Here is an 11547-nt window from a genome sequence, read left to right as displayed (position 1 = left end):
ATCTAAGGGATACCATCTTGGATGATGCCATTTAAAGGTACCTTCATTCGTCGTTAGTCTGTCGGAAGAAGAGGATGCTCCGCGTCGGGTGTCTTGAAGATGGACCCGCTCCGCGCCAAAAGGATGAAGATAGAAGATGCCGTCTGGATGAAGACTTCTGCCCATCTGGAGGACCACTTCTGCCCATCTAGAGGACCACTTCTTCCGGCATCGTTGAGGACATCTTGCTGTTTGGATGAAGACTTCTCCCGGTAAGTGAATCTTCGGGGGTTAGTGTTAGGATTTTTTTAAGGGTGTATTGGGTGGGTTTACTTTTTAGGTTAGGGCTTTGGGCCTGCAATGGAGCTAAATGCCCTTTTCAGGGCAATGGGGAGCTTAGTTATTTTTAGTTAGGCTTTTATTTGGGGGGTTGGTTGTGTGGGTGGTGGGTTTTACTGTTTGGGGGGTTGTTTGTATTTTTTTTTACAGGTAAAAGAGCTGATCTCTTTGGGGCAATGCCCCGCAAAAGGCCCTTTTAAGGGCTATTGATAGTTTAGTTTAGGCTAGGTTTTTTTTTATTTTGGGGGGGCTTTTTATTTTGATAGGGCTATTAGATTAGATGTAATTAGTTTAAATATCTTGTAATTTGTTTTTTATTTTCTGTAATTTAGTGGGGGGGTTGTGATTTAGCTAATTTAATTTAATTTATTTATTGTTTTTAATGTAGGGAATATATTTAATTGTAGTGTAGTGTTAGGTGTTAGTGTAACTTAGGTTAGGTTTTATTTTACAGGTAAATTTGTATTTATTTTAGCTAGGTAGTTTTTAAATAGTTAATAACTATTTAGTAACTATTCTACCTAGTTAAAATAAATACAAACTTGCCTGTAAAATAAAAATAAAACCTAAGCTAGATAAAATGTAACTATTAGTTATATTGTAGCTAGCTTAGGGTTTATTTTATAGGTAAGTATTTAGTTTTAAATAGGAATAATTTAGTTAATAATTGTAGGTTTTATTTAGATTTATTTTAATTATATTTAAGTTATGGGGTGTAAGGGTTAGGGTTAGACTTAGGTTTAGGGGTTAATAAATTTAGAATAGTGGCTGCGACGTTGGGGACGGCAGATTAGGGGTTAATAAGTGTAGGAAGGTTGCTGCGACATTGGGGGCTGCAGATTAGGGGTTAATAAATATAATGTAGGTGTCGGCGATGTTGGGGGCAGCAGATTAGAGGTTAATAAATATAATGTAGGTGGCGGCAATGTTGGGGGCGGAAGATTAGGGGTTAATAGGTGTAATGTAGGTGTCGGCGATGTTGGGGGCAGCAGATTAGGGGTTAATAAATATAATGTAGGTGGCGGCAATGTCTGGAGCGGCAGATTAGGGGTTAATAAATATAATGTAGGTGGCGGCAATGTCGGGGGCGGCAGATTAGGGGTTAATAAGTGTAATGTAGGTGTCGGCAATGTCTGGAGCGGCATATTAGGGGTTAATAAATATAATGTAGGTGGCGGCAATGTCGGGGGCGGCAGATTAGGGGTTAATAAGTGTAAGATTAGGGGTGTTCAGACTCGGGGGTTCATGTTAGGGTGTTAGGTGTAAACATAAATTTAGTTTCCCCATAGTAATCAATGGGGCTGCATTACTGAGATTTACGCTGCTTTTTGGCAGGTTTTAGACTTTTTCTCAGCCGGCTCTCCTCATTGATCTTTATGGGGAAATCCTGCACGAGCAAGTACAACCAGCTCCCCGCTGACTTAAGCAGCGCTGGTATTGAAGTGCGGTATGGAGCTCAATTTTGCTCTACGTTCACTTCTTGCCTTTTAACGCCGGATTTGTAAAAACCTGTAACACCAGCGCTGCAGGTGAGCGGTGATAAAAAAAACTGCACGTTAGCACCGCACCCCTCATAACGCAAAACTCGTAATCTGGCCGTATATTTTTAAGCATTTCATCTACTCGAGATTTCCACTTGTACTGTAACTCTACAGAAACAAATCTCACAAGATCAACCATAATGGTGGACTCTTCATAAACAGTTTTTATGTTAATTTTATTTTACATTTTTGAAAAACAAGGTCTGTATCGAAGATCACCAAGTGTATCACTTACTTTAGTTGGTTTCTTGATTCTGGCTTGTGGTCTAGATTGGAGTTGTGTGATAATACAGATAGTTGAGTATGTGCAATCACTGAGTCCATTCCAAAGTGAACCTTTTTTTGGCCTGAATTTTAATGCCATTGAGTGAAAGAAGAAACTTTTATGATTCAGATAGGGCATGCAATTTTAAAAAACTTTCCAATTATTTTTAATTATCAAATTTGCTTTGTTCCTTTGGTAATTCTTTGTTGAAAGATAAACCTAGGTAGGCTCATATGCTAATTTCTAAGCCCTAGAAGGCCACCTCTTATCTGAATGCATTTGACATGTTTTCACAGCAAGAGGGCATTAGTTCATGCATTAGTTCATGTATGCCATATAGATAACATTGTGCTCACGCCCACAGAGTTACCTAGGAGTCAGCACTGATGCAAGTCTGTCAAAAGAACTAAAATAAAGGGGCAGTCTGCAGAGACTTAGATAAAGGTAAACAGCAAAAACAGCCAGCAATTAAGCATTAACAGTTCTCTTCAAATGTCACACCCTATGTTTGAAGTCAGACAGTAATGGACAATAGGAATGGAGAAGACAAGGCAATTACGATTTTTCCATGAGTCAAAGCACCCACTGCTCTCACTTTCCGAGTTAACAGCTGCACGCCGTGTTCGCAGTGCAGTCCCCTATCTCTCCACCTTTTATATCAACTGCTTCCGGATGAACACACTCTCGGTATGGCTAGAGAGATCCCAATAGGAGAGTCCATAGTAATCCATAAATAACAAGAAAAGACCCAGATTGGCTCAATCTCCAGCACACTTTATTCCAAGAAGAAAAATACCAACATGGGCATCAGCATAGAGAAAACAGTAAAACACTGTAAAATAGGCACAGCATCATCCCCAGGCTGACGCATTTCACGATTAACCCGTACTCATAGTTAACTGGTTACGTGGCTATACCTTTAAATCAAGTATGGAAACAAGTTAGCCAATCAATAGGCAGGAGCTAGTGTAGAAGGCTCACAATAGCATACCCAGTTAACTATGAGTACAGGTTAATCCCAAAACGCATCAGACAGTGTTTTACTGTTTTCTGTATGCTGATGCCCATATTGATATTTTTGATGGAGATTAAAGGGACATTATACACTCATTTTTTCTTTGCATAAATGTTTTGTAGATGATCTATTTATATAGCCTATAAAGTTTTTTTTTTAAATAAATGTATAGTTTTGCTAATTTTTAAATAACATTGCTCTGATTTTCAGACTCCTAACCAAGCCTTAAAGTTTTATGTGAATACTGACAGATACCTACTCCAGCTTGCTCCTGTTTGTGTAAAGGGTCTTTTCATATACAAAAGAAGGGGGAGGGGATAGTCTTATTTCCCACTTGAAGTGGGCTTTCCAGCTACCTTTTCAACAGAGCCAAACTGACAGTTTCTAAGTAAGTTTTTAAACCATTTTATACTGGATTTTTATATCAGTATCTGTGCATCTTATTCTTTATAGCAGTGTCTATTACATGCAGTTATATGAAAATGAGTGTATACTGTCCCTTTAAGCTGATCTTGGTCTATTCTTGTTACTTGTTAGATACAAGGAAATAACAGAGGTAAAAAGTATTAATATAACCATGTTGGTTATGAAAAACTGGGGAATGGGTAATAAAGGGATTATCTATCTTTTTAAATAATAACAATTCTGGAGTAGACTGTCCCTTTAATTCTGTTAGGGTTGCACACAACCATGGAAAGGTCTCCAAATGTATTGGAATTCTATGAAATCCAAGGACGCTTTTTGATTTCTTCATTTAAGTCTTCGTGCAAACATTTGCTTTTAAGATTACCAAGAATGTATGTTGGCTGCACGGTACACTACGGACTTCCACAGCTCAGTCAGAAGAAGATGATCACCCAACTACTATACCACAAATGGGCAAAAGAACATTATTTTCTTTTTTCTTGGCAATGTTAACTATTTATTTCTTTAAGCTCTTATTGTAGTGCCACAGATCATATTGGTGTGTGATATTTTTGTATTCCTCCCTTATGATTTCTCGAATAGAGGGGATTACCTACCCCCAGACATCTGAAAGGTGTTCCTACCTAATCCAGTAGTTAGAGGCATTATTATTGGTTATTTGTAGAGCGCCAACAGATTCCGCAATGCTAATTGATATTGATAGGCATTGATATGGTTTTACAACAATGAACATTTTCAGCTCAGTACTGATCTGATACGACACAAGAAAAACACAAGAAACTGATGATTTTCATTTAGTCAGCTCATACAATATAATGTTTACATTTAGTATTAAGTATTTTCTAAACTTTTATTTACAAAAGAACATAAGCAATTTTACATTATGACAACATTATGAAATGTTAAATTGAAGAAATGAACATTTCACAGAGCCTAAAACAATGGTAAATAGGAACCAGTAGCAATTTGTAGTAAAAAGAAAAATAACCAGAGGGTTCCTGAAATTTCCCAAAATAAACTTTTATTTTTTTGAATAAAATAGTAACATTTCCCCAGTTATTTCCAGATCACAATTATCTCCTAGGTCTGTGCTTTAATATGAAAGTATCCCTTATACATAGAGCTTCATTATTACATTTGCTAACAAATATTTTATTAGAATCTCATTATCACTTAATACAACAGAAACACAACAGGGCTCATCATGAGAATAACACAAGTTCTAGCGAGGGGCAGGTATCATTTAAAGCAGGACCTGTTTTGTCTCTGTATTTATTAACCCTTAGCTTGCCATGAGTTGCTCAATGGCTGTTCCCTTCATCAAACGACTCCACTCCTGAGTCACTGGCTAATGCACTGATTTTTTCTTGTCGTTTCTTCATGATTTCCTGAAGCTCAGACGTTCCATGTAATTCCTATAGAAAACCAGAGAACATTATTAGGCTAAAAGCTAATTCATTTTAACAATTATCGTTCCCCACTTCTTTTGAGTCAACAGACTTATCTATATGAGAATGGCCTTGAAAGCTTACATCCCATGGCATATGACAGTAAGTGAAAGAATCCGTGAGTAACTTCTCTACTCAACTTGCTTAAATAACAGGGTAACTTCTGCACACAACATATATCAAAGGGCTGGGAACTGTAGTACACAATGTGCTTATATCAAAGGGCTGGGAACTGTAGTACACAATGTGCTTATATAAAAGGGCTGGGAACTGTAGTACACAATGTGCTTATATCAAAGGGCTGGGAACTGTAGTACACAATGTGTTTATATCAAAGGGCTGGGAACTGTAGTACACAATGTCCTTATATCAAAGGGCTGGGAACTGTAGTACACAATGTGCTTATATCAAAGGGCTGGGAACTGTAGTACACAATGTGCTTATATCAAAGGGCTGGGAACTGTAGTACACAATGTGCTTATATAAAAGGGCTGGGAACTGTAGTACACAATGTGCTTATATCAAAGGGCTGGGAACTGTAGTACACAATGTGCTTATATCAAAGGGCTGGGAACTGTAGTACACAATGTGCTTATATAAAAGGGCTGGGAACTGTAGTACACAATGTGCTTATATCAAAGGGCTGGGAACTGTAGTACACAATGTGCTTATATCAAAGGGCTGGGAACTGTAGTACACAATGTGCTTATATCAAAGGGCTGGGAACTGTAGTACACAATGTGCTTATATCAAAGGGCTGGGAACTGTAGTACACAATGTGCTTATATCAAAGGGCTGGGAACTGTAGTACACAATGTGCTTATATCAAAGTGCTGGGAACTGTAGTACACAATGTGCTTATATCAAAGAGCTGGGAACTATAGTACACAATGTGCTTATATCAAAGGGCTGGGAACTGTAGTACACAATGTGCTTATATCAAAGTGCTGGGAACTGTAGTACACAATGTGCTTATATCAAAGGGCTGGGAACTGTAGTAAACAATGTGCTTATATCAAAGTGCTGGGAACTGTAGTACACAATGTGCTTATATCAAAGAGCTGGGAACTATAGTACACAATGTGCTTATATCAAAGGGCTGGGAACTGTAGTACACAATGTCCTTATATCAAAGGGCTGGGAACTGTAGTACACAATGTGCTTATATCAAAGGGCTGGGAACTGTAGTACACAATGTGCTTATATAAAAGGGCTGGGAACTGTAGTACACAATGTGCTTATATCAAAGGGCTGGGAACTGTAGTACACAATGTGCTTATATCAAAGGGTTGGGAACTGTAGTACACAATGTGCTTATATCAAAGGGCTGGGAACTGTAGTACACAATGTGCTTATATCAAAGGGCTGGGAACTGTAGTACACAATGTGCTTATATCAAAGGGCTGGGAACTGTAGTACACAATGTGCTTATATCAAAGGGCTGGGAACTGTAGTACACAATGTGCTTATATCAAAGGGCTGGGAACTGTACTACACAATGTGCTTATTTCAAAGGGCTGGGAACTGTAGTACACAATGTGCTTATATCAAAGGGCTGGGAACTGTAGTACACAATGTGCTTATATCAAAGGGCTGGGAACTGTAGTGCACAATGTGCTTATATCAAAGGGCTGGGAACTGTAGTGCACAATGTGCTTATATCAAAGGGCTGGGAACTGTAGTGCACAATGTGCTTATATCAAAGGGCTGGGAACTGTAGTGCACAATGTGCTTATATCAAAGGGCTGGGAACTGTAGTACACAATGTCCTTATATCAAAGGGCTGGGAACTGTAGTACACAATGTGCTTATATCAAAGTGCTGGGAACTGTAGTACACAATGTGCTTATATCAAAGGGCTGGGAACTGTAGTACACAATGTGCTTATATCAAAGGGCTGGGAACTGTAGTACACAATGTGCTTATATCAAAGGGCTGGGAACTGTAGTACACAATGTGCTTATATAAAAGGGCTGGGAACTGTAGTACACAATGTGCTTATATCAAAGGGCTGGGAACTGTAGTACACAATGTCCTTATATCAAAGGGCTGGGAACTGTAGTACACAATGTGCTTATATCAAAGGGCTGGGAACTGTAGTACACAATGGGGCCTATTTATCAAGCCGCCACCTGCAAATACGCTGGAATTCTGCAGCCTAATTATGGAGAGCTTGATTTGCCTTATGTATCAAAGCCTACAGACCGGCAAAAGTAGAAATCTGTGACGTAACATGCGATCCGCCGGTCTCAGTCCGACACAGATCGATGCTTACGTCACTAGATTGATGCTTATGTCACTACAGATGTTCCGAATGCAAATGCGGCACTATCTGACTACTTTTGCTAGTTAACAAATACCTACCAGGTACACTTGCCACTATTCCGGCCCAGCGTACCTGGTTTTCAATCCGCTGCCCTGGAGGCGGCAGATGCCATAGGAATCAATGGGAGTCTGAAAGCAGCGAAAGCTTATGTTCGCTACTGCCCGATATCCCATTGATTCCTATGGAAGATAAAAGTTATGTTTACACCTAACACCCTAACATAAGCCCCGAGTCTAAACACCCCTAATCTGCCCCCCCCTACACCGTCGCCACTACATTATACTTATTAACCCCTAATCTGCCCCCCCTACACCGTCGCCACCTACATTATACTTATTAACCCCTAATCTGCTGCCCCTACACCGTCGCCACCTACATTATACTTATTAACCGCTAATCTGCTGCCCCTACACCGTCGCCACCTACATTATACTTATTAACCCCTAATCTGCTGCCCCTACACCGCTGCCACCTACATTATACTTATTAACCCCTAATCTGCCTCCCCCTACACCGTCACCACTACATTATACTTATTAACCCCTAATCTGCCCCCCCTACACCGTCGCCACCTACATTATATTTATTAACCCCTAATCTGCTGCCCCTACACCGCTGCCACCTACATTATACTTATTAACCCCTAATCTGCCTCCCCCTACACCGTCACCACTACATTATACTTATTAACCCCTAATCTGCCCCCCTACACCGTCGCCACCTACATTATACTTATTAACCCCTAATCTGCTGCCCCTACACCGCCGCCACATACATTATACTTATTAACCCCTAATCTGCCCCCCTACACCGCCGCCACCTACATTATACTTATTAACCCCTAATCTGCCCCCCCTACACCGCCGCCACCTACATTATACTTATTAACCCCTAATCTGCTGCCCCTACCTACATTATACTTATTAACCCCTAATCTGCTGCCCCTACACCGCTGCCACCTACATTATACTTATTAACCCCTAATCTGCCTCCCCCTACACCGTCACCACTACATTATACTTATTAACCCCTAATCTGCCCCCCCCTACACCGTCGCCACCTACATTATATTTATTAACCCCTAATCTGCTGCCCCTACACCGCTGCCACCAACATTAAACTTATTAAGCCCTAATCTGCCGCCCTGACACCGCCATCACCTACATAAAGTTATTAACCCCTGTCCCGCTGCTCCTGGACCCCACGCAACTAAATAAATGTATTAACCCCTAAACCCTTGGCCTCCTACATCAGTACCACTTACTAAACCTATTAACCCCTAAACCGCCAGCCCCCCACAACGCCATAAACTAAATTAAGCTATTAACCCCTAAACCTAACAACCCGCTAACTTTATATTAATTATTAACTAATTCCTATCTTATAATAAATTTAAAATTACCTTTAGTTTTATATTAAACTATATTAAACTATTAATTAGCCTACCCTAACTGTTATACTAAAATTACAATAAACTATATTAAATTAATAATTAATCTACCCTAACTTTTATACTAAAATTACATTAAACTATATTAAAGTAATAATTAATCTACCCTAACTGTTATACTAAAATTACAATAAACTATATTAAATTAATAATTAATCTACCCTAACTTTTATACTAAAATTACATTAAACTATATTAAAGTAATAATTAATCTACCCTAACTGTTATACTAAAATTACAATAAACTACAAATTAAATTAACTAAATTAACTATATATGATATAACTAAACTATCAATAGCCCTTAAAAGGGCCTTTTGCGGGGCATTGCCCAAAAGAAATCAGCTCTTTTACCTGTAAATAAAAAAATACAAATACCACCCAACAGTAAAACCCACCACCCACACAACCAACCCCCAAAATAAAAACCTAATCTAAAAAAACCTAAGCTCCCCATTGCCCTGAAAAGGGCATTTGGATGGGCATTGCCCTTAAAAGGGCATTTAGCTCTATTGCTGCCCAAAGCCCTAACCTAAAAATAAAACCCACCCAATACACCCTTAAAAAATCCTAACACTAACCCCAGAAGATTCACTTACAGTTTTGAAGATCCGACATCCATCCTCAACGAAGCAGCAAAAGTCTTCATCCAAGTGGCCGAAGTCTTCCTCCAAGCCCACAGAAGTCTTCACACACACGGCGTCTTCTATCTTCATCCATCCGGTGCAGAGCAGCTCCATCTTCAAGACATCCGGCACGAGTATCCTCTTCAAACGACGGCTTCTTCGGAATGAAGGTTCCTTTAAATGACATCATCCAAGATGGCGTCCCTTAGATTCCGATTGGCTGATAGAATTCTATGAGCCAATCGGAATTAAGGTTGAAAAAATCCTATTGCTGTTGCAATCAACCAATAGGATGGAACTTCAATCCTATTGGTTGATCCAATCAGCTAATAGGATTGAGCTCTCATTCTATTGGCTGTTCCAATCAGCCAATAGAATGCAAGCTCAATCCTATTGGCTGATTGCAACAGCCAATAGGATTTTTTCCACCTTAATTCCAATTGGCTGATAGAATTCTAACAGCCAATCGGAATCTAAGGGACGTCATCTTGGATGACGTCATTTAAAGGAGCCTTCATTCGTCGGTAGTCGTCGGAAAGAAGAGGATGCTCCTCGTCGGATGTCTTGGAGATAGAGCCGCTCCGCACCGGATGGATGAAGATAGAAGATGCCGTCTGGATGAAGACTTCTGCGGGCTTGGATGAAGACTTCGGCCGATTTGTTGAGGACTTCTCCCGGCTTCTTGGAGGATGGATGTCCGATCCTCAAAACTGTAAGGATCTTCTGGGGTTAGTCTTAGGATTTTTTAAGGGTTCATTGGGTTGGATTTTAGTTTTAGATTAGTACTTTCGCTGCAATAGAGCTAAATGCCCTTTTAAGGGCAATGCCCATCCAAATGCCCTTTTCAGGGCAATGCGGAGCTTAGGTTTTTTTAGTTAGCTTTTTATTTGGGGGGTTGGTTGTGTGGGCGGTGGGTTTTACTGTTGGTGGGGTATTTGTATTTTTTTTTTTACAGGTAAAAGAGCTGACTACTTTGGGGCAGAGCCCCGCAAAAGGCCCTTTTAAGGGCTATTTGTAGTTTATTGTAGGCTAGTTTTTTTTTTATTTTGGGGAGCTTTTTTATTTTCATAGGGCCCTTAGATTAGGTGTAATTAGTTTAAAGATTTCATAATTTCTTTTTTCTTTTTTGTAAATTAGTGTTTATATTTTGTGTAACTTTTTTAGTGTAGATTTAAATTATTTGAGTAGGGTTAGGTGTTTAAATATATAATATAGTTATTTTAATTTGTAGTTTTATGTAATTTTAGTATAATAGGTTAGATTAATTTTTATTTTAATATAGTTTAATGTAATTTTAGTTTAAAAATTAGGTTGGATTAATTATTAATTTAATATAGTTTAATATAATTTTATTATAATAGTTAGGGTAGGTGAATTATTAATTTAATATAGTTTAATGTCATTTTATTATAATAGTTAGAATAAGTTAATTAGTAGTTTAATATAGTTTAATTTAATTCTAAAGGTAAGTTTAAATTTATTATAAGATAGGGATGAGTTAATATTTAATATAAAGTTAGCAGGTTGTTAGGTTTAGGGGTTAATAGGTTAATTTAGTTTATGGCGATGTGGGGGGCTGGCGGTTTAGGGGTTATTATATTTATTTATTTGCTGTGTTCTCCGGGAGCGGCAGGATAGGGTTAATGCTCATCGCCCCGTACAAGGTGCGCAGCTTTTTGACAGCTTTTTTGGTAACTATGGACAGCGTATTCAGGTCCGCAGCAGCGATGTTAGGCGAGCGTATTGGTGCCGGCGAATGCGGCACAGTTGACAGCTTGATAAGTAGGACTCAATGTGCTTATATTAGAGGGTGAGGAACTGCTGCATACAATGTGCTTATATTAGAGGGTGAGGAACTGCTGCATACAATGTGCTTATATTAGAGGGTGAGGAACTGCTGCAGACAATGTGCTTATATTAGAGGGTGAGGAAATGCTGCATACAATCGGCTAGATTTAGAGTTTGGCGTTAGCCGTCAAAACCAGCGTTAGAGGCTCCTAACGCTGGTTTTGGGCTACCGCTGGTATTTAGAGTCAGTCAGGAAAGGGTCTAACGCTCACTTTCCAGCCGCGACTTTTCCATACCGCAGATCCCCCTACGCCATTTGCGTATCCTATCTTTTCAATGGGATCT

General features: G+C 39.2%; 1 protein-coding gene across 1 annotated transcript in view; it reads right to left on the bottom strand.

Annotated features, from left to right (window-relative positions):
• Positions 1-4569: 4569 nt before the first annotated feature.
• EPS8 (epidermal growth factor receptor pathway substrate 8) overlaps positions 4570-11547 on the bottom strand; it is a 782257-nt gene continuing 775279 nt past the window's right edge. The window contains exon 15 of the mRNA XM_053719136.1: positions 4570-4980. Within this exon, the coding sequence (XP_053575111.1) occupies positions 4867-4980 (114 nt within the window). The 3' untranslated portion in view covers positions 4570-4866. The remainder of the gene's footprint in view (positions 4981-11547) is intronic.

The sequence above is a fragment of the Bombina bombina genome, chromosome 6 (assembly GCF_027579735.1).
Source record: "Bombina bombina isolate aBomBom1 chromosome 6, aBomBom1.pri, whole genome shotgun sequence".
Classification (NCBI taxonomy): Eukaryota; Metazoa; Chordata; class Amphibia; order Anura; family Bombinatoridae; genus Bombina; species Bombina bombina.
Note: the sequence above shows the minus strand (reverse complement) of the source record. Positions and strands in the feature narration are given on the sequence as shown.